Below are 23310 nucleotides of genomic sequence, written 5' to 3' on the forward strand. Positions count from 1 at the left end.
CTAATTTATCTCTCGTTACGTCCATTTGATACATTACATTTTCTTTCTTCCACATCACTTTTCACTATCTCCATCCTTTGCGTCACCCTCTTTCTTTAATTTTTCTATCAATAAGGGTATATTTTATTTTTTTTCTTTCTTATTTACATATACCCCCACCATATATCATTTCTTCTATTAATATACTAATTTACTCATTAAAAAAATATCAAAATAATCAAAATTTTGGCTGGGGTTAAGGATTTGTTTCCTACGAAGTATTAAGGAAGAGAAATCCTTTAAGCTATTTGACCATCGATAGGAATCTTTTGAGCAACCCAAACATCTAGCCAAAAGGATATGTTGTATATCATTATTGATGTTCATGTTCTAAGTACTCTTACTAAGTAAGATTTGATCCTAAATCAAGCAACATATTACTAGATCAACATTTTTACACGGTTATACTTAATTTTTAAAATCACCTCACACGTAAAATATATAAAGTGTCACGTCAAGTTGCGCCTCATGTTGAACTAACATGTCATAAATGGTCATAGTTCTGGTCCACATACAAGCTAACTACTACTGTCTCGTGTTGTGCCAAAAATCTAAAAATGGTGACTTCGGTAAGCTTGATTGTAATGTGCATAACTGCATAAGTCAATTCTCACTTAATTTTAGTTTTTTTTTTTTTGACTTTTTGACTTCTTTTTTTTTTGACTTCTTTTTTTTGTCATGCATTTCCAAAAATCTAATCTCAAATCTAACATCCATAATTCCATATTAACATGCTTACTTATGTCATTTTTTTTCATCAATGCCATTTGCTATAGGTTACAAGCTACTAGCACTAGGTTGCATGAATAAGATCTTTTTTCACAACTCCAAAGTTCCCTATTTGCCTTTTACCAAGAGAAAAGTTAATTATTACAAAATGCAAAAATAGCATTAAAAAAAGGCCATTAACCTTCAAAGAGAATAATGATTCGAATCTCAAGAATGAGTACAACCCACGTGCAACTCCCATAAAGTTCTTCTTTTTTTTTCATTTCATCTTATTAATTTCTTCTACCAATTCAGAAAAATTGACCAAAATCTCAATTATTATCTGGCGCCGTTCTGTAAACTCAACGCCTAAAATTATTACAGCCACTCTCCTACTTCTAGTCTTCTTCTACTGTTTTTTTTGCTTCAATTGTTAAACATAAACACCCATTTTATCCTCTTAATAATGGAGTCACTTTAGTATACTCTATATTACTCAAAAAAAATTGGATTGATTGATTGACTGACCCCCCCTTATATTTTCTTCTTCAAATTCCATGAATTTGGACAACACTTCCAATTTTTTTGTCAAAATTCCCTGATTTCATGTTCTGAAACCCTTTGATTTCCCTTAGATTTTGTTATTTGGGTGTATCTTCAATGCCCCACTTATTAATTTGATGACCCATTTGCTTGATCTGATCCAATTTGGTTTATTTAAGTTGATTTATTTAGTGGGGTTTGTTTGATTTTTGAGGTACCCATCTTTTATTTTTTGGATTGAATTTTGTTTAAAATTGATCAGAATTTTCTGGGTTTGAGAAATTTGGATCTGGGTGTGATGATTTGTTGAAATTTTTTCATGTTTTTAGGGTTTTGGAAGTGTTAGAAGCTAATCTATTGACTGAATTGAGGAGTAAGAAGCTGTCTTAGCTGATTGTGTGTGTAAAAGGTGAGCAATTCCTCAACTTTCTAGAAAAATATTCTGTTTGTTTGTAATTTGGATTTTACTAGAAAATGGTTGTGAGGTTGCTAGATTTATTGATTACTTTGTTTGATCTATATAATTTTTACTTGTTTAGGTTATATGATATTGTTGCTTTAATCGATTTAGTGACAGTTGAAAAGCTATTTTGATGGGACAAACTAGAAGAGAGAAAAATAGAAAGAAAGATTTTACCATGCATTAGTAAACTTTTTAATTTTATGAGTTATCTTTATTAGAAGCCTTTAGGCTTTATGTGAAAATTTAACTAGGATACTGTTTTGATAATAATTCTGAATCGCCCCTTTCATGTTAGAATAATTATCTTTTTAATGCATGATGCTAGAAAAGTATATTTGTTGCTTGTGCTTCAGGTAACTGTGTAGAGAAATGGGATCTCAAGGGTCTAAACTCGGAACGTGTTGCTTAGGTTCACCTAATAAGACAGCAGTGCTCGAGGCTCCTGATGTTGGTAGGTCAAGCAGTTTCTCAACATTTTAAGCATAGTCATTTTCTTGATGTGTTTGTGTGTGTGTGTTTTTTTTTTGGAGAATTTCTGTGTTGATTGGTGATCATGTTTTGGGACAGGTAATGAGGATGATAATGGACTTGGGTTACTCACATTCCGCGAGTTCACATATGAACAACTTAAAAATGCAACATCAGGCTTTGCAGTTGAGAACATCGTATCTGAACATGGTGAAAAGGCCCCAAATGTGGTGTATAAAGGGAAACTAGAGAACCAGACAAGAATTGTCGTTAAGCGTTTTAATAGAAGTGCATGGCCTGACTCTCGGCAATTTTTGGTAAGGAAGCTCTCTTATCGTCCTTCGATCCAAACCTACCATGCTTTACCTTTCAAACGAGTAGTTCTTTGACTTTTTTCATGCTTTAGTAGGCGCTCATGTTTGAAATTTTAATCTAATGTACATAGTGAATTACCAGATAATTGGCATGTTATTTATCTGCTCTCGTTTTCTCTCTGATTATAAAGTTACTTTCTTGAGAGAGAAGACTTACTGAATTGTTTATAGCGGCACTATGTTAGCTCAGAATTAATGGCTTAGGTAATATATATTACTATTTAATTCCTGAAAACAAAATTATGTCCTAGAGCTTAGTTAAGGAGTCCAATTTCAATCTGTTCCAAAAGTCACATTTGAAATTGAACTCCTTAGTCCTTAACCAAGGTCATATAAGATATGTTGTCCGGACTCAAGTATCACTGTTAGACATTGCCACACTGGTACTTTTCCAAGTTTTTATTTTGCTATACTATGAAAATTTTTCCATCGTGTTGTCCACTTGTCCAAAATGAAGTGTCAACTGTCCATACCATAGCTGGAGTATTGATCGTTTGACATCATTTGTAGCATAATGAAGAGTTAAAGTTGATTGTTTGAATCGATGCTCTGCTGTCACTTTAAATTATCTGTCCAATTGTCACCTAATATGATATTCTTGTCTGTGCCCACCTTGTCTGCAATAAGCTTTTTAGTTTGTACGGAGTATGTGACATTTACATGGCAAAAGTTTCAGTGTGTATAATTTGTGTTAGTTTAGCTTAGTTTCCTTTGTGTTATCTTCCTTTGCTCAGTCACTATTCTTATTGATCTCAGGTGTGATTTTCTTATTACTATTAAATTTCTCATTTTGAGTTATTATATGCAATTGAATATTACTACCCCTCATATGATAGTATCTTAACTTTTCTAGCTAGAATTGTTATATAAGCATTTATTGCTTTGCTGAATCCGTGTTCCTGGTCCTTCTTTCTCATGTTCAGGAAGAAGCTCGGTCTGTTGGTCAGCTGCGTAACCAGAAGTTGGCAAATCTGCTTGGCTGTTGTTGTGAAAATGATGAAAGGCTACTTGTGGCTGAGTACATGCCCAACAGTACCCTTGCAAAACATCTTTTCCATTGTAAGTATGCGGCCTGTGTGGCTGTGTTGTTTTAGTGAGCTTTGTGGGGTGCTTACAGCCTTACATATAGTTCTTGATAACAGTGTCATGCAAATATGCAATATTCTGGTTCAAGCTCATCTGGCCTGTACCCATTGATGCCTCCCCCTTCCCCCCTTCTCTTTTCCCCATATCTTCTTATGAGGATGAGTTAGCAGCTTCATAAATGTTCTTGCTAATCACGAGCTTGTTAATTTATTAGAGCTAATGGCTGTTTTTTTTTTCCTCAAATGAAGGCTGTGCTATGTTGAAAGTCTGTAAAACTGCTTCTCACCTTACATTCTTAACCTGAATTAGGTTTAAATCCTTTGTCTCCACAATTAAGGTTATATAAAGACCCATTGTATGGCAATGCCACCTGCAAAACTATTTTCTTCCCTAAATTGTGGTTAATTTTTTTTCTTATGTATTTTGAAATGTTCATTGTTACTCACTTTGGTAGGGGATGCACAGCCAATGAAGTGGGCAATGCGGTTGAGGGTTGTCCTACATCTTGCTCAAGCTTTGGAATATTGTACGAGCAGAGGACGATCCCTTTATCATGACCTCAATGCTTACAGAATTCTATTTGATGGGGTAAATAAATCACTGATATTCTGTCATTATTCTATGAATCTAATTCATTGTACTAGTATTTCTTTTGATATTCTTCAAATCATTTATTGAAAACTTGCAGGATTGTAATCCCAGGCTTTCTTGCTTTGGCTTGATGAAAAATAGCAGAGATGGGAAAAGTTATAGTACAAATCTGGCATTTACTCCTCCAGAGTATTTAAGAACTGGTAAATTATGATCTTTTTCCTCTCCTCTTTCACTTATCTTCTATTATGATGGAAAGACTCAAGTCATGTCCCATTTTCAATTTGGGGGTTGTTATTGTAGAGTTTTCTTTTCAATATTAGGCATTATTTGATATCTTGGTTAGCTGCTCAATAACATGTTGAACTTGGGAAGAGTTGCAATGGAAGAGCTGCAATGGAAGAGTTGGGGTGAATGGGTGATTAGGAAATTTGGTTTTCAGTTTAGTTCCTAGCAATATTGTTCTGCTTTATGCTGCTTGAAGGACAAGGGTTGAAATTAAGGCGCTTTAGGAGTCTGCTTTTCCTAACTCCTAAGTACATTGGCTATATCAATTTTGGTATTATATATGTTGAGTTGTTTTGTGGTGCAGAACAATTTAAGGTTTAAGTCATTAATCAAAACCGGAGTAAGCAAAAGGGGTAAAACAGAACTATGTTTTCACCAAATTGGATTTTCTCTATCAGATTTTTTCTTCAATTGAGTAGACTACTAGGATATTGAGAACAACTACATGTGATTTGTCACATTGAAAGCATACCAATTATGAGCTAAGCTTTGCAAACAAATAATAATTACCGATGAACTAGACTGCATGTGCCAAAAGCTGAGTGAAGAATTAAAATAAGAAAGTAAAATATATATGACGAAGGATTTGTTTTTATAAAAACTATTTTGAGTTTTTTCTTGTGAGTTAATAACTATTTAGTTCTCTCAAAGTGTATTAATGAAATATTCTTCCTCATTGAACTGAAATTCCTGTTGTAAGCTTGTTTTATGTTTGTGACCTGAACTACTATGAATCAACTGACCATGGTCTGAGCAGAGCCCTTCCCAAAATGTTAAGTTCTTAATGTGGGGGAGGATAGAACTTAGGAAACAATTACCGTAATAGAGTTTGCTGTTAGGCTACATATATTTGGTCACATCACTATTTATTTTAATATTTTAATATTTTGTAGCAATGTGGGAGCTGAAGGTAATCTACCTAGAGGTCACTAATTTAGTTATTGTTGTGTATCATCTTATGCTTGTAGGGAGAATAACACCAGAGAGTGTTATATATAGCTTTGGAACTCTGTTGCTCGACCTTATTAGCGGAAAGCATATTCCACCAAGTCATGTAAGTATTCATCTCTTTCCTCTTCATTGTTGTTCAGATATCTGTTATCTTTAGTAGAATGATATTTTGTCTTACTTGTTTCTGTGAAATGCGGTGGGTGAGGAATGCGATGTTCATGTTTGCATGAATAAGTTGGATTATTGGATAAATAAATTTATCTTTTGACTAAAGTGTTAAACTATTGTGTATTGCTGAGAAGTGTCTAGGATTGATATGAAATGTGTTAAATATCTTTGATTGATTGAATCTTATACATTACGCATATGTTTAGGCCCTAGACTTGATAAGGGATCGGAATCTTCAGATGCTGACTGATTCCTGTTTGGAAGGACAATTTTCTAATGATGATGGTACTGAGTTAGTGCGCCTTGCTTCCCGATGTTTACATTATGAACCACAAGAGCGACCAAACACTAGATCACTGATTGCAGCTTTGACGCCTCTTCAGAAGGAAATTGAGGTCAGTTACCTTTACTGTTCTTGGAATGCCTCCATTCTCCTGTTCTAAGTCGTAATTTGGCAATTGTTAAGTTTTTGCTTATTCCTGTCTCCTGACATGCCGAATGCCTTGATTTATTCTTTTTATAAGTGGGATATTTGTTATTATGGAAACAAAAACCACTATTTATTCGCTACTGACAACCCCCCCCCCCCCTCTTTTCTTCTCTCTTCTTTTAAAATGGAAATTGCAAATTAGTGCGCTAAAGTGGTTTATTTTGGCCTAAAGTCACAGAACTAGGTAGCAAATTGCAGTCCCGCACCCAATTTTTCCATAAATTAAGTTAAGCTGCCAGTCTGCCACTGCATTCACTGTGCTGGTCTTTGTGTCAACATTTACATACTTACATGTACCCACTTATGCAAGTTCCATGATATCGTAATTTAATTCTATCAATTCATTATGCAGACTCCTTCTCACGTGTTAATGGGTATCCCTAACAGTGCATCATCCTTGCCTTTATCTGCTCTGGGTGAGGCATGTGCAAGAAGGGACTTGACTGCCATTCATGAAATTTTGGAGTCACTTGGTTATAAAGATGATGAAGGAGTGGCGAACGAGGTTTGTTTTTGTGGTTATTTTTATTCTATATTTGATTTAATTGTCATCTGCTGTCTCTACTCAGTCTTTGCACTAGATACTTTGAAGTTATGGCAAAATATATTTCCTTTTTAAAGTAATGCTCTTCAGTCTTCAGGGAAATTCAATAAATTGCTTTAATCAGTCTATCTACAGCAGATTGAATCTAATAATATCAGTGTTGTAATTGTCATTTGATGTAGTATGAGAAATTACGACAGTTGGAAGTCATGATGTATGCAGCTTTACCTTCAACCAGCCTATATGCACGAGACTATTAACTGCTTGTTGAAAATTAGCAGTTGATGACATATAAATATAATGTACCATGTCGATGAGACTTTTCAGATTTTTGGCTTTTCTGATCACTTAGTGCTCTTATTAGGCAATAATAGGGCATGTATCAACACTTCTTCATGTTCAGCTCCATGATTTGTTCCTGAATTAAGGAGAAGTCTAGCTCATGGTTATTTCTTTGCTTTGAAATTCAAATAGACTCAAATGATGGGTATGGACTGTGTTGTCAGTCATGTCAAGAGTTTGTTCTCAAGTTCATTCAAAGTATGCCTGGCATATTTCGGCAATCTAATCAATTTAAATTTATTGATCGTATAACTTCTTAAATTATATTTGGTTGGAAACAGTATAAACTCTTCTAAAGCCTGTATCTCTGTTTGGTAATTATTTGACTTTAATTTAATCCATTTTACTATCGTTTTCTGAGTGGAGGTAAGGGCTGTTTATATGCATATTTAAATATCCTTGATGAGTAGCTTATCATGGATTTCCATATACTGCAGCTCTCCTTTCAGATGTGGACTGACCAAATGCAGCAATCTTTGGAATCAAAGAAGAAAGGTGATAGTAACTTCAAGCAGAAAGATTTTAAGTCAGCAATAGAACGATACACACAGGTGGATTTTCCTTCCTAGCATGTTTGATGATTTCTACATGTTTAGCATGATTTGATGTCCATTTCTTGGTGTATCAGATAGGAATTCTGAGTGTAAACCATGAGTATGTGTCAGTTATTTGTTTCGTGTGTTTTATTGCTACTGATACACCTATATGATGGTGTAAATATCGAGTCTAGACAAGTTTTTGTTTTTTCTGCTGTCAATCTTGGTAGCTTGGGATATATGGCCAGGAAGAATGCTCTGGAGGAAGATTTTTTGAGTCACAGTGGTTAAGATTTAAATGGCTAAAACATTTTCTAAGACCTGGGAATTTTAAGTTTTACTCTCTACCCTACTTTTTTCGGATTTCCTGAATTTGCTTCTCTATGGAAATCTCCACCCCTAGTGAGCAGTGAAAATGGAATCCTATTTTTCCTTTTTACAACTCTATCCAAATTTATTATTATTGTCTTTTACAAGCCTACATGATCTCTTACTAATTTGTTGGGGTTTCTTAAAAAAAAAAATGTTTGTTGGGTTCAAAGCGTTATGAAATGATTGACAAATCCAATCCCTATTGATAGTGGGTTACTTCCCAATTAACCCCCTCAGATTTTGCTCTGATCAACTTGAATTTTTTTCCAAATCAAACGCTGTTAGCACACCCTCCTAGTTATTTTTTTCTGTATATATTTGTGCATGACAGCCTAACCAGAGAATAAATATGGAGGGAGGGAGTAGCCTGCAGAAATTGATGACCGAAGACCTGTTTTATGCTCCTGACTGCTTAATTTAATGTGCTCATTTGCTCTGATAACTTGTGCCTTAACAACTGAGCCCCTTTCCACTATGTGCAGTTCGTTGATGGTGGGATGATTTCTCCAACAGTCCTTGCACGCCGCAGTCTCTCACATCTTATGAGCGACATGCCACAGGAAGCTTTAGAAGATGCAATGCAAGCTCAAGTGATTTCACCTGTATGGCACATTGCTTCATATCTTCAAGCTTCTGCTCTTTTTGCCCTTGGAATGGAAAACGAGGCACAAGAGGCTCTGAAAGAGGGCACTACCCTTGAAGCGAAAAGGGATGTCAGAGATGCAAAATAATCAGAAACCTTGTGCAGCAATGAATTAATACTGAATGAAGCATGCCCTCCCCAGAAAAGGTCTTAAAACGTGAGTTTTGAAATTGAGGAGAAGGCAATGCAGTGATTCTCTTGTCCGAAGATTTTTGCCTCCTTTGCAGCTTCTCAGACGAAAAATTTCAGCTGTCAAGAATTTTAATAGGTTGATTAGCTTGTCCCACATTCTCCTTGGAGAGTTTGCAAGTGCAAGGCATCAAAATCCTATAAACTTGTAATTTGTGTACAGTAAAAATGTGGTTTGGGTGGTTTTTGAACTAAAAAACTCAAGTTTTCAGCTTATATTTACGGAAGTAAATAATGGCTTCCGTTTCTCCATCAAGTCTTGTTACAATTGTGTGGGCAATGCCTTTCTTTAACATATATATCCAATGAAAGTTTCAATATCAAGGTTCAGACTCGTTATTAATCTGTTATTGTTATTCAGTTTGACTTGCAGATGAAACATTTTATTTGCGTAATTTAATCAGCAGCTAACAGGGGAAAAATGCAAGTAGTGTAAGCCCCCTATAAACTCGAACTTATAGTCAATTCCTCGACTCATGACTCTAAAGTCTTGAAATTCTACGTAGTACTTCCTCTGTTTCCTTAAAATCTAACAAATTGCAGCTACTACCAATAAGTCCCTAGTAGTCCAGGAAAAATGCTCTAACAATAGCCTTCGTCCATGAGACTTTGATGGGTGCTTCATTAGCCCGTTGTTCCCTTTGATTCAGCTCCATTTCCCTTTGGATCTTTGCCTCGATTTCTTTTGTCATATCACTTCTGAGTTTTTGCACCTCCGCTTCAACTTCCCTAACACAAAAGAATGAGTTTGAATCAGACATTATTCAAGTAGACTGTAAAGTAATCGTCGAGGTTATTGATCAAAAATGTATCCTGACCTTCTTATTTGCGCATCCATCTCCTCCCTGTATATACTTGATTATAAATAGTATTAATCAGTATTGCCACAAAAAAATCATAATTATTTCTAAACTTATTTTAATTTCAAGGATGTTTTATGTCAACTTATCAACTCTTATAAGAACTTATGCTTCGTGATAAAAATAAAATTAAAAAAATTACGCGAAAAACATGCAGTCCTAAAAGAAGCAATAACTATTTGCCCCATTTAGGACTTTAAATTCAGGAGGTAAAATGATATAGCTTAAACCTTTTCGAGTTTCTTCTTGCTTCTATTTTGTCATTCACCCTGTGTAATTGCATAAAAAATTCTAATCAGCAAGTAATACTTTATTTATTTCAGAAATAATAGTCACGTGTACTAAATACGGAGTATGAGAAACCTTTAATTAATAGCTAAGCAAATGGTGAAGTCTACAGTCTACTTAGTTATAAAGGGTCAGAGTAACAATGTAGTGTAACAATTATTTTCGGATAGAGGGAGTATAAACGAGGATAAAAATAAGCTGTCTTACATACTCCTTAAAAGGGTCGTAGACTCCAACGCTAGATAAACCAAGTATACCCAGAATCCAAACTACGAACCACACTAAATAAAGAGGAAATAAAACATGGTAAAATTAAAAGGAAAAGAAAACCAAAAAAAAAAGTAGATAACACTAAATTAAAGGGAAAAAAAAAGTTGCGTACCTGATGATGGTTCATCAATGCTTGACCTGAAAGTCATTAGTAATTCTTCTTATGATCTATGATATATACAAAAAAACTAATACTACCTCCGTTACAGGTTATGTGCAACGATTAGACATTTTTCTCTCTGTTTTATGTCAAATCGTTGCACATAACCTGTAACGGAGGTAGTAATTAAATCGAGAATGTTCATGTGTACATACGTTTGATTCAATGGGGCACGGTTCTGAGCAGAAACATTGCAGTGATTTGATATAGCACGACTTTGAACGGGTGCACTAGAGACATTGAAGGGAATATGGACATTCTTACTCCTCCAACTCCAAAATTTCCTAAATCACATATCATCATTACCAACAAATTAAGCCATCAATCACTAATTAATTCTTGATCGTCAAATAATGTGTAGTACACAAAAGAAGTTAAAACCCTAATACTATAATGAATTAATATTTTTTGGGAGACCCTAACAACAAACAAAAACCATAATAATAATAATAATAATAATAATAATAATAATAATAATAATAATAATAATAATAAAATAATAATAATAATAATAATAATAATAATAATAATAATAATAATAATAATAATAATAATAATAATAATAATAATAATAATAATAATAATAATAATAATAATAATAATAATAATAACAATAACAACAACAACAAAAAACATACCTAGTATATTTCGTGAGAGTGGTACGGATCACCATAATCTTGTATGTTTGTTGTTCCAAGTAAAAATTATTTGTAAACTATACTATGAACAAAATTACCTTGGAGAAAAAGATAAGAAGCAGGCCAAAATATTTGGAAAAATTAGCTTAATCTAAAAAAAAGTAACAACAATTAATCTTTAACCCTTAAAATGCTTATATATATATATATATATATATATATATATATATATATATATATATATATATATATATATATATATATATATATATATATATATATATATATATGGTCTGGACTTTCAGCTATATATGGGCCTAATTTAAAGGATTGGAATTGATTCAATAATTACTCTAGAGCTGTCAAAAGCTGACCCAACTCGAAATACCAACTTGAACCCGATTATTAACCGACCCGTCTGAATCCGGAAAAATGATGACCTGACTTTAACCCGAGATTGACCCGACCTAATTGTAACTCGCAAATTATTGACTTGGACTGAACCCGACTCCAACCCGAGAATGTCCCTAACCCGTTTTAATTTTGATCGAATTAGGGTTTCAATTTCAAAGACATTGATTAATTATTTTCTGATATATCTTTAGGCCCATTAAACGACTCAAAAAAAGGGATGGTAGTAATGCTATACTGTTAGAAAAAGAAGATAGAATCAGCAGTTTACCTGATGCTCTATTAGGGAACATACTCTCATTCCTTCCTATAGTAGTAACCTAAGGACAGAGGTTGTACTTGATGTTACTAATGTGGAGTATCTAATGTATGACGACATTTCTGCATCTGACTACTGCATTGGAGATCTGTATGCAATTATTGAAGCTGAAATCAACCAAAGTAGTCTTTTACATTATCTTCAATTACACTTAATTTTCTTTGTTTGACTTTTACGACCCCTTAATGTATTACTCCCAATCCAAGCATGCCCGCAATATAGAAGGAACGAGAAGAGAGAGAGAAAAAAAAAAAAAAAGTCATAACATGCCATAATCACTACCAAGTATTAATAGGGAGATATCTAAGATTATTCTGATTTATAAGAAGGGAAATTAAAAATTAAAAAATATAAGAAAATGTTTTGGTAGGAAAAAGGTTACAAATTATAAATTGCAATTAATTCATTTACCAAATTGATGAGGATATTCAAACCAGATCATTCTAAAACAAACCAAGTCACCAAATTTAACTCCTACAGCAACTAGATAGAAAGTCACACTCCACAAGTTGATAGCCTAATATACAAGAGATTAGCAATGGGAGCTAGTTTCTAGATCCAAAGGTAAAAAAAGGGAGCAAGCCTTCAAAAATTCGACCCACCAAAAAACGATGGAAGAACTAGAGTACAGAATACAGATGCTGGCTTCATCAATATTAGTAGCCCTAGATAAGACACCATAACCTTCCAACAGTCGAGAAAATAACTCATTTACCAGCCCGAAATGACTCCTTGGTTCTGCCATAATACTCAGGTTTAGTTCCATGGAATGTGATGAAATTCCAGCCAAATGCGGAACCACCAACAATGTAAGTTCCCGTGATCCGGGTACTGCCATGCGTTGGCTTTTCAAGATTATTTCCTACTGGGAAGCGCTTTTCTTGTGATGGCTGATCAGCAGGCTTCTGCACAGGCCCTCCCTGTTTCTCGTTAGTGAAATCTAAATTTCCTGCTCCGCTGTTGCACTTAGCTAGCGGTACCTTCTCCGCTGTCTGGTGTCTACATAACTCTACCATAAGCGTCATTTCTGCAAGTTTATAGTTGATTTAATAAGTACTCCATAAGATTTACCAAAGGTAGCAAGTGGTCAGCAAAGGAAGAAACAAGTTACAAACTTGTTAAAATGGAAAATAAAAGTCTTGATCACTCATTAATCAAAAGTAAGGCAAAAGTGTGAGTCTACAAAATTTCTCTAGAACACTCATCACCCAGAAGAAAGGCAAAGGTGTGAACACTCATTTTATTTAAGGTGTAAACTGTTAAGTGTTGGAGACCAACGTAAATGGTATTACAAGGTTTAAGCTACCAAAGTAGGACCTATATTTAGCCAAACTTCTTCACCACCAAAGTCGCCTCAAGAAAGGGGGAGAGGGAGAAAAAGGCAGTCCGCAGTAGCATTTGATGGAACAAAGGAAGTGATACAAAAGGCAAACAAGATTGAATACTTTGCATACAACACATAAATAGTTACTGCACAGACTAAACTTTTAACATCTAAGCTAAAGATGAAGAGAGATTATCATACTTTCTTGGATCTTGCGGGCAGCTTCACAGTTTTGAAAGTCAGGGGCACGGAGAACCTTCAACATAGAAAAGAAAAGACATCAGTGTCTTACTATGATCATACATAGTTATCAGCACACTTAAAAAAGGATCTATGATAAAAACTTTTGAGGCAAACCGGTATCACAGTACTAATTAAATCTGAGGCAACAGGTATAATGGTAACTTGGTAAGACCTCATCTCAAGGGCCTTGTATATCATGTATTATTTATCAGAAGTCTAGTTCAAGTGTGAAAGAGTTCAAGTTCAAATATCATATTAAAAAAAAACTACAAATCAACTTACAACCAGTTCAACAACGCTTTAGGGAGTATATTGAAGAACAAGGTTAGAGAAGTGCATTGCTCTCACCAAGAGAATCACTGAGGATTAGGGTGCGATAAACCTAACAGAGTACAGCATATTCTACAGGACTTATGCTGATTAACTACAAAACAAAAAGAAAAACATTCTGTCAAGGCAGCCAGCACACATCCATACAGAAAATCCGTAGCACCCTCGAAAGAAATTCATTCAACAAAGAAAAGAAGAGAGACTCTATCCGCAGTAGTTTATCTAATATTCGTTTTGACAAAACATTGAAGAAGTTGGACAGAAATTTGTAAACATGAAAAAATTGCTCATAATAGTTTCTGGATCAGAAAATCCAAAAACGAGCATGAGCTATAAAACTGACCAACGAGTACTAATGAACATCAATGGAAGGTTCAGTTACAAGTACACCCATGCGGCCACAACCGTTTACATTAAGTAATATCTACACATACATCATAAAATCTAATTCTCTTTCCAATTCTGCTACACCTTTCCTAGCTTTGGTAACTTCATCAGTCATGACCACTAATTCAATTAAACAGCTCAGGAAAGGAAATCATTAACAGGATACGCTTTAATTATTTCCTAAGTATGTCAATTACATGAGAATAAATAGACTGTCAAAGTGGAGGTTAGTGTTGGTTGACAGTAAAATATCTAATACTCGTGCAAACCAGAAGTATGGATTATCACTAAAAGAACGGCTCAAATCAAGGGGTAGCCGCAATCTTGTAAAAACAAATTATTCACGAATGAAAATGGCATGGATTGCACCCCACATCAGACCCTCAGAAACCCGGATTTGCGATTAGACTAATATAGTAGAAAAAAAAAACACTTCCTCGGAAAGATAGTGAGTGAATTATTGCATCTTGTACCTAGAGTTTCAAATCAGATTTTTTCCGAATAAAAATGCCAGCTAAGTTACTCGGAGGTCTCGGACCATTGAATTTATGACTTGTAAATACTTAAACAGACTTATACTAATAAACAAACACGAACATTTGATTATCAACTCTCACCAAATACAAAGCATTAAATTAGCTCATTGAATCCACATTGAATTCATATGATCTTATTAAAACTCCAATAATCAATTTCAATAATTAACATGACCAAAAATCAAATAAACTCTAAAATTGCGAAATAATCCAATTCCAGGCACATTACCAAGAACTACACTCTCGCTCATGCACCTTAACGCAATTGGGGAAGATAAACATTTCTTTGACGCAATCAAACCCATAAAAATCTCAAAACAAATTCGCCCCACAAAATTTAATTTGATTAAAAACAAATTAAAGTTCAAATTTTGGCAGAAAACAGAAATCCAAGCAACACCCAGTTGGAGAAACAATTAAAACCAAAACCTAGAAATTCAAACTTTACACAAATCAACAAAACAAGCAACCCACATAAATTAACAATTGGAAAGTAAAAGTAAACAGAAAAGCAAGCAACTTCAAAGAAAAAAAAAAATCAATTTTCCATAAATTAAACGATACCCAGAAAATAAAAAAAGTAAAGAAGAGTAAACCTGAAGAAAAAGGGGACGAAGGTCTCTGATAAAAGCACGCATCTTAAAGTAAGGAGAACTCTGAAGAAGATAAGCATGGTCAAGAGGTCTCTTCTTCGGATTGAAATTATTTGAAAGAGGTGGTTGAGATTGTGGCGGGAGAGTTGGAACTACTGGAATTTGATTTTGAATTTGATTTTGATTTGTAGTTGTTGTTAATGGAGTAGTAGTAGTTGTTGTTGAAGGGGTTACTATGAATTGTACAGTTGAAGACGCCATTGAATTTTCTCTCTCCTCTTTTTCTCTTTTCTCCTTTGAAATCGGTGAATTTTCTCTCTCTATTGAGTTTTCTTCAAAACGAATTTTAGTGTTTTTGGGACTTTTTTTTTTTTTTTTTTTTTTTTTTTTTTTTTTTTTGGTATTAAATTTGGTCTCTTTGAATTCTCAGTCCCACAACTCCTAGTCTCCTACTCTTCCAGATCTTTGAATTCCCCTTCTTTTAGTTTCTGGCTGGGATTTTCTTTTATTGTTGTAGTTGTCGTTGTTGTCGTCGAGGTTGTAAGACGACCAGAGACTCTAATCTTACGATGTTATTTGTCCGCTTTACTAAATTAGGTTAAGCTAAATATTGGTTGTTAATACTTGACATTAGGATAAATTTTTGTCGGTATGAAATTGGTTGTTTGGTCCATAATCAACTCGATCTATTAAAATTTGAAAGCATCCTTTTGAATGAACACATAAAATAAAATGGAAAATTTGCAAATTGCAGCCATTTAAATTTTATTTTGCAAATTGCAGCCCAAAAGTTCGTATAAATTGTAAATTGCAGCCCGATTCAATTTTTTCATCGGTTTACATGTTGAAAAATCTCTGGTTAAGGTTTTAGGGGTCATTTTAGTTCTTAGGGGCCTGAATTGAGCTCGGAATTAGCAAAAAAATAACGTAAGTGTCTCATATTTACAGTTTCCCACAAATCGATACACTTTTGTTACGCAAAACGAGATACTTGCGTTATTTTTTTGCTAATTCCGAGCTCAATTCATTCCCCTAAGAATTAAAATGGCCCCTAAAACCTTAATCGAAGATTTTTCAACTTGTAAACCCGATGAAAAAGTTGAATCGGGCTGCAATTTACAATTTATATGAACTTTTGGGCTGCAGTTTGCAAAAAAAAAATTTAAATGGCTGCAATTTACAAAATACGAACTTTAAATGGCTGCAATTTGCAAAAAATTGTTAACATATTAACAAAATGAGAGCTTGTGTCAGATAAACTATATATCTGACACAAGCTCTCATTTTGCTAATATGTTAACAATTTAATATTTTAAAAAAGCGGGTTTACACTATTTTATTATGTGGCAAGAAAGAAGAGGAAGAATTTCATTCCCTAAATAATTTCACACGTGAGACTTTTCCCCAAAATTACTTCTCTCTCCTCATTCTCTTTTATGAACTTTGCTCTAATCAAGGCCATTGCTGAAAGCTTTCTCTCTCTTCAATTTGCTTTTATTTCTCTCTTCAATGCAAATGATGCCATTGCAAGACCCAAACACCTGAACTCCCTGAATTGAGAGTGGGAGCTGGACCTCTAAGAAAGAGATCTTGTCATGGTCGAATTCTGCATAATAAAGAGATTGATAACAAAAGAGGAGATGACGATCGAAGTTGGAAATTAAGGGTTGATTGAGATGAAGTTGGATGAAATTGGGTGTTTTGATTAAGGAATTCTAGAATTTATAGACGCATTTGAAGTGTACAACTGATTTAATAGGTAATTGTGAGTGAATCTCTGTGATTATCTCAGTCGGAAGTGTCGCCATTGTTGCCGCTCAAGTTCCAGAAGTACAGTCACGCAGACACGCAGTGTTGGAAGCTACCTAATGGGCGGTGCTCGAACAAGTTTGAATGGGCTTGTTTGAAAATGGCGGTGGTTCAATATTTGTGGGTGAGTTGGGTTTGTTCGTAAAAATGGAGGTTCTAATTTTGCTGGGTTTCTTCGATTTTGATTTTGATACTTTTTTTTTTTTTAAGAATTTTGATTTTGATACTCTGTTTTGCATTTGTAGCTTAATTACTTTTGTATAAAAAAGGGTCACTTTTGTGAAAAAAAAAGGGTCACTTTTGTGATAAAAAGGGTCACTTTTGTAAAATAATGATCATTTTTGTGAAAAAAGAAGTTATTTTTGTGAAAAAAGGGTCACTTTTATAGAAAAAAAAAGGTCACTTTTGTGAAAAAAAATGTCACTTTTGTAAAATAATGATCAGTTTTGTGAAAAAAGAAGTTATTTTTGTGAAAAAATGGTCACTTTTGTAGAAAAAAAAAGGTTACTTTTGTGAAAAAAGGGTCACTTTTGTAAACATATGAGTCACTTTGTAAAAAATAAAGGGTCACTTTTCGCAAAATGTTCGATGTACAATAAAATTATTGTAAACTGGGGGCATGCAACAGGAATTGTATGTATAATTTTATTATAAATATAATACAAAGTATATTTTTTCATAGTATATATAATTAATTTTGGAATAATAATATTTGGCATCAACTTTGCCACTATATGTAATATTTTTCTTAATTAAACTACACTTATTCACGTTCAACAATATTTTACCTTTTTCACTTTTACCTTTTAATTGATAATTACTCTACTTCATTATCTTCCTATTTTTAGTTTATTTTAGGGTTACTTTTGGGCTAATGCATAATAGGTATTATCCGGAGTCGAAAAATGATTTTTTTTTTTGAATAAATAGACATGATGAGTACAATGTACTAGGGTTGTACTTGACTGAACCTATTCTAAAATTTATATGAACATACTAATTAATGTTCAACATTTTTTTTAAAAAAAATACTATCCCTACTTATTATTACTTGCAACAAAGAGGTATAATATATGGGCTATAAAAATATTTTTTAGTTGCAACTAATAAAAAAAGGAGTTAGTATTAGTTTTTAAAAGTCAAACTTAAATTTTTGTGTACAGTAAAACCTATATAAAACCTTTATAATAGGAAAAAAAATGTTTTATTATGGTGTTTATAATTAATTAATTTGACTCTTTTACTAGACTAAAACCTACAATTAGGAAAAATTAAAAGTAAATTAGAAATGAGAATAACGTAAAATTTTATTTTATAATTGACGGGAATGTAAAATATTATTTGCATTGTCATTTCTTAATCCCTTGGTCATTATGTGAGTCTATATTTGTGTGTATGTTCATTGTCATTTTCGAGATAATGCAAAACGGGTATTATGCGGGGTTTAAAAATAGAAATTTAATTGATAAAAAACATGATGAGTAGTATGTACTAGGGTTGGCTAGGTAATTGAGTGAACATATTCTAAAATTCATATGAATCGATCATATACTAATGTTCAACATATTTGGTTTTTAATATTACCCCTGTTTCTTTTGCTTGCAAGTTGTAACAAGTGTGCATTATTTATGGGATATAAAAAATTTCTTATTAGTTGCAACTGATAAAAAAAATAATAGAGTTAGTTTCAAACTTAAATTTTTTGTTATAAGTAAAACCTACATAAATCCTTTATTCATAGGAAAAAAATATTTTATCATGATGTTTATTATTAGTTTGACTTTTTCACTGGATTGAAACCCACAATTGGAAAAATTAAAAATAAACTAGAAAAGAGAATAACTTAAAATTTTATTTTATTTTTTTAAGGGATCGTAAAATATTACTACAATGATGAATGTTTGTTTGTATATACAGTATTTACATTGTCATTTTCTAATTTATCCATTGATCATTATTGTGAGTCTTTATTTGTGTGTATAATTGTATATACAACGATGAATGTTTAATTTGTTAATTTTAATGATTCCATTATTAATCATTAAGTTAAATTATAAATTAATATGTTGATTTGTAAACCGTGCATCGCAGGGAACTATGCTAGTTATAAACTATATTCCTCTACTCTTCCCTGGCCCACTGGGCCACTGATTTTTGGAAAACAATTTCAACCACATAAAAAAATCAAAAAGAATCTTTTTACATCAAACAAATGTATTAAAGGGTGCGATTTCATTCAAAATTTTCTAAAGCTATGTGTCCATCTCAACTCCTAGATATTTTGGGGCGAAGGGAGTAATACATTGGGATTCAATGATTGAACATTTTGAAAGTTATTAGCATGCTCACATAATTGCATAGAAGAAAAAGTAAATAGATTCAAATCAATACATATGTTACCTAAATTTATCAATAAGATAATTGTTTATGGTAATAAAATATTTAATGTACAAATATGCATCAATAAAGAGGAGTCTTACCTAAACTTACAAGCGTAATTAATGAAAGTTTCAATCTTTATGTTACTGCTCACTAGTATCCAAATTTTATGTAACTACTCACTAGTACGGAGTATTCAAATTCATTATTCAAATTGATATGAAAAAAGAACCCAATTTATGTTTACCAACATTCATAGTAAAAATTGATAACAAAGTTAGAAAACTACTTGGATGAAAGGAGAGCAAAAACCAAAATGCATTTATTTGGCATGCTATCATTGCCAGTTGCCACACAAGCTATACCACGTAAAAGGCGAAAAAAAAGGTTAATTAAACAAGAATAAAGGGAAAAATTATCTTCAATCAATAACAATCAAACAACAAAACATTTTATAGCGATTTAATAAAGATTTTATTTTTGTATTACAATATTATTTTAATATATTTGTGCATCAACATTTAACACGGATACATTCTACTTAATATCTTTTAAAAAAAAATTCTCTAAGACGAACAAAAATAATGACTCCATGTTAATAATATGTATTTTTTTTTTGGTGTTCTACCCGGTTCACCCTTTTGTTGCGGGGATCGAATACAGGTCCTCCTACCAAGTGTAGTCCCAATCACCACCACCACTGCACCAACACCCAATTGGTTTAATAATATGTGATATTGCTTAATCATCATTATGTGTGAAATAATTATCTTACTTAATATAGTGTAATTTTAAAATAAACTAAACTTGGTCCACCTTTATATGGAGTTGGCCTTCCACATTATTCTAGCATGTTTGCCGAGCAAGAAGAAGGAAATCGGATGAGAGAAGATGAATCCCAACACAGACAAGCTTATACGACGCACAACCATGGTTGGGACTTGTGTTGCTGCTTACTTGCTGATAACCGCTGATTATGGTCCTCAACCTAATGTTCTTGACCCTGTAAGCTCCCTCTTCTTTCCCATTTTCTTGTAATTTTCTGTTGATTATAGTTTATAGATAAATAGGTCATGAAATTACAATTTATGTGATACCCAGATGTAATTTTTTGATCTTTGTAGATAAATTAGTTGTTATATGCTGTGATTAATAATTGATTACTTCCATGATTTGAGACTCTTTTTTTTTTTTTTTTTTTTTTTTTTTTTTTTGGGTTTACGGGGGAAATTGATAAAGCTTTGATCTTTTGGGGTTTTTGTTAATAAAATGGGTTTATATGTTACAATGAATCTGAATTTTGTAATGCATGTTTTGCTTATAAAATGACTGTCAATTTAGCTTCATTTTGAACTTTGTGATTGGAATTGAATATTTGAATTGGGTCATTCCTTTGGTTTTATGTAAGACCTGCTTGTGCTCTTATTATGTGGCCTTGAGGTTAAGGATTGGTTACAGTTGTGGATTCAATTCGATGGCTGAACTCGGCTAGTTATGGAAGTCTTTGGTTTAATCTGAAGTGTCAAATTGGTGATAATGCTGTACTTGAGGTTTCCAAGTGGGTGCTCATGAGTCATGATTGAGTGATGTATGGAGTAATTTGTTATATATCTTGCATTTCAGGAGCATAGTATGGTTTGTTAGAGTATTAGATTGTCAAGGGCTATCTTTCTTGCATTTAGCAGGATAATGTATGTAATTATAACATAGGAATATAGGATATTGCCTAATTTTGGCATGAGAATCTTGTCGAGTGTAGTGGTTCAATTTAACATGCTCCAGCTTTACTTATATCCTGAATATCGCGCCAGTTTCAAGCAGTTAGCCCAAGTTCTCAGAATATATATGGATCCTTTTGAATTGCTATTTTCTGTGAAGAAGAATGCTTTCAGTTTTTTCGAAGGGAGTAACACGAAGGTTACTGCATGCTACAGGCCTACAGCCCTATAGGCATATAGCTGATGATGCTGTGACAAACTGGCCAATGTTTTAGAAAGTTAAAAAAAAATTATTCATTGGCAGTGTCAATTTTTAGGTTTATTCCTGTCATAACAAATATTATTGTCCTGTTTCTCTTGCTCTTGTTGATTGGTTCCACTTCATCATGATTTGCGCATTGAGCCACTTTATCTTTTGTAGACAGCTGCTTAGAATGAATGCTTGATACTCTCCAATCCAATCCCCTAATCAAAGGGGAACTTACATATTCAAAACCTCCACAATAGGCCAATGGTGCTCGATGAATTTGAGCCTTTTGTGATGCTTTTGTTCTCGTTTGATGTTCATTTTAACCACCAAAGTCAATTTTGTTGGTTTTTGATTGAGATATACTACAAGTTGTGTTTAGTCAAACAAGATATAGGTAGTTTTCTGTACAGGAGGACAAATCTGCAGGTCTCATAATATATCTGTATTGCAATTCTTGTGTTCATGCAAGCATTGGTTTCTAGAACTATTATAGAGCTTTCCATCTGACATTAAAATTCTTTTAATGCCATATGGAACTCTGCAAGCTCTCTTGAGAAGAAAACAGAAAATGTTTAAATATCTAGAGAGGTAAAGGCCTGTATATAATGTTTGGGAGAATTCTTGTGGTTCACTGGTTCTGTGATATTATGAACTTTACAACGTAAAATTAAAAGAACAAAATTTTATGACTGCTTTTTGTAGTAAAGTTTATCTATGCTACCTTATGACATGAGTGATGCAATGCATAACCATCCCTAGACTAGAGTCTGATTTGTGTTCCTCATTGCATGTTGTTGTTTTTAGAGTTCTACTCACTTCTTTTGAGTGTCTATAAACCTTTTTCTCTCTACTCTCATGTTTATTAGGCTCATTGTTTTTGTTAAGAATAATTTTATTTTATAGTATTGGGTAATTTTACTGATGGCAGATCAAGAACAAGATAAAATCAGCAGAACGTTCAGCAAAGGAGTTCATATTTGGATCAAAGAAGAAACAGGAGGAAATTGATGCTGGGAAGACAGAGTCGAGCAATGCCAAGTGAAATCTATAGTCTGTATATATGTAATGTGTCAGGATCCCGCTTTTGTTTTCTATTTTAGCTTATGGTGCATTACAGATTTACAGTATAGGAACTCCTGTCATTAACTGCTATAGAGGCTTGGTAATTAGACTAATTACAAGTGTTTTTATGTATGCTTTTGACTAGTTATATCAATCATTTTTATAGTTCTTTTCACATAGTATTTACCATACGCTATATCAGTTTTGGTGTCTTATTCCTTCCCTACAAAGTCAGAATGTGATACAGAATTCTTCTACATCAGTTTGACGTATTTACTACTCCCTCTGTCCTCAATTGTTTGCCCCAAACTATAAATCTACTTTATTAAGGCTTTGGGCAAAAAATGGTGCACATGGGTTGACACAAATATCAATGAGGAGAGAGATAGAGAGAGTGCAAGTGGGAAAACATGCTAAAAATAGTATGGGGCAATCTTTTGGGGACACCTTAAAAAGGAAAGTGGAACAAACAATTAGGACAGAGGGAATAATATAGTCTTTGTCAATATGAAATTGGCTGTCAATTGAGAATTTTTATTTTAACGAGAACGATCATGAATAGACCTCAACCCACACAAGTTTTTGGTCTAGCATTTACAGTTCAAACACTTGAGAGTAGGGTGAAAGGTAAGGGGATTCTCACACAAGTCACACCCAAACACTTTCTAACATTTAAAGTAAGAATTTTATCAAATGAGTCAATCCTAGCTTGAGATCAATTGGGAGAAGTTGGGCATCGAAGTTTAAGATCAAAACATGTGTACGCCTAAATTATGTATTGGAGCCTTGGAGTTTGCATAATTATATCAAATAAGAAATATCTAGCCACCCTTTAATGATGTTCTTTAGCAAATTGAAGCCTTTCTAAGACCACTCTCACTCATGGGCAAAAAATAAAAATGCCACTCTCTCTCTACTCACTTTCTCACTCCTCTTTT

The 23310-nt window shown here is 33.3% G+C and overlaps 3 protein-coding genes across 3 annotated transcripts; 2 read left to right on the top strand and 1 right to left on the bottom strand.

The window, feature by feature from the left end:
* Positions 1 to 978: 978 nt before the first annotated feature.
* On the top strand, positions 979 to 9129 carry LOC110713927 (probable serine/threonine-protein kinase BSK3). Its single transcript, XM_021892376.1, has 12 exons — positions 979 to 1504; positions 1620 to 1699; positions 2107 to 2204; positions 2321 to 2538; positions 3519 to 3654; positions 4136 to 4269; positions 4370 to 4475; positions 5529 to 5614; positions 5886 to 6074; positions 6522 to 6674; positions 7493 to 7606; positions 8446 to 9129. Exons 3-12 carry the CDS (start codon positions 2123 to 2125, stop codon positions 8692 to 8694), a joined length of 1467 nt encoding a protein of 488 aa, XP_021748068.1. The 5' UTR covers positions 979 to 1504; positions 1620 to 1699; positions 2107 to 2122; the 3' UTR covers positions 8695 to 9129.
* A 2973-nt stretch (positions 9130 to 12102) lies between these two features.
* Positions 12103 to 15858, bottom strand: LOC110714230. Its single transcript, XM_021892726.1, has 3 exons — positions 15158 to 15858; positions 13267 to 13321; positions 12103 to 12768 (listed from the first exon to the last, which is right to left on the bottom strand). Exons 1-3 carry the CDS (start codon positions 15413 to 15415, stop codon positions 12449 to 12451), a joined length of 633 nt encoding a protein of 210 aa, XP_021748418.1. The 5' UTR covers positions 15416 to 15858; the 3' UTR covers positions 12103 to 12448.
* Positions 15859 to 20153: 4295 nt separating this feature from the next.
* LOC110714432 lies at positions 20154 to 22549 on the top strand. The gene is made up of 2 exons (XM_021892943.1): positions 20154 to 20347; positions 22239 to 22549. The coding sequence occupies exons 1-2, from the start codon at positions 20234 to 20236 to the stop codon at positions 22350 to 22352; spliced, it is 228 nt and encodes a 75-aa protein (XP_021748635.1). The 5' UTR covers positions 20154 to 20233; the 3' UTR covers positions 22353 to 22549.
* Positions 22550 to 23310: the final 761 nt, after the last annotated feature.

The sequence above is a fragment of the Chenopodium quinoa genome, unplaced genomic scaffold (genome assembly GCF_001683475.1).
Source record: "Chenopodium quinoa cultivar QQ74 unplaced genomic scaffold, ASM168347v1, whole genome shotgun sequence".
In the NCBI taxonomy this organism is placed as follows: Eukaryota; Viridiplantae; Streptophyta; class Magnoliopsida; order Caryophyllales; family Amaranthaceae; genus Chenopodium; species Chenopodium quinoa.

What these genes read in the sequence shown, in the direction of transcription:
- LOC110714230 (XM_021892726.1), bottom strand. Translation starts at nt 15,415, where the DNA reads ATGGCGTCTTCAACTGTACAATTCATAGTAACCCCTTCAACAACAACT. An exon ending in TTCGTCCCCTTTTTCTTCAG is followed by an intron (nt 13,322 to 15,157) that starts GTTTACTCTTCT and finishes TCTATGTTGAAG; the next exon opens with GTTCTCCGTGCCCCTGACTT. An exon ending in TGCCCGCAAGATCCAAGAAA is followed by an intron (nt 12,769 to 13,266) that starts GTATGATAATCT and finishes ATAAACTTGCAG; the next exon opens with AAATGACGCTTATGGTAGAG.
- LOC110714432 (XM_021892943.1), top strand. Translation starts at nt 20,234, where the DNA reads ATGAATCCCAACACAGACAAGCTTATACGACGCACAACCATGGTTGGG. An exon ending in AACCTAATGTTCTTGACCCT is followed by an intron (nt 20,348 to 22,238) that starts GTAAGCTCCCTC and finishes TACTGATGGCAG; the next exon opens with ATCAAGAACAAGATAAAATC.
- LOC110713927 (XM_021892376.1), top strand. Translation starts at nt 2,123, where the DNA reads ATGGGATCTCAAGGGTCTAAACTCGGAACGTGTTGCTTAGGTTCACCT. An exon ending in CTGACTCTCGGCAATTTTTG is followed by an intron (nt 2,539 to 3,518) that starts GTAAGGAAGCTC and finishes TCTCATGTTCAG; the next exon opens with GAAGAAGCTCGGTCTGTTGG. An exon ending in TGCAAAACATCTTTTCCATT is followed by an intron (nt 3,655 to 4,135) that starts GTAAGTATGCGG and finishes TCACTTTGGTAG; the next exon opens with GGGATGCACAGCCAATGAAG.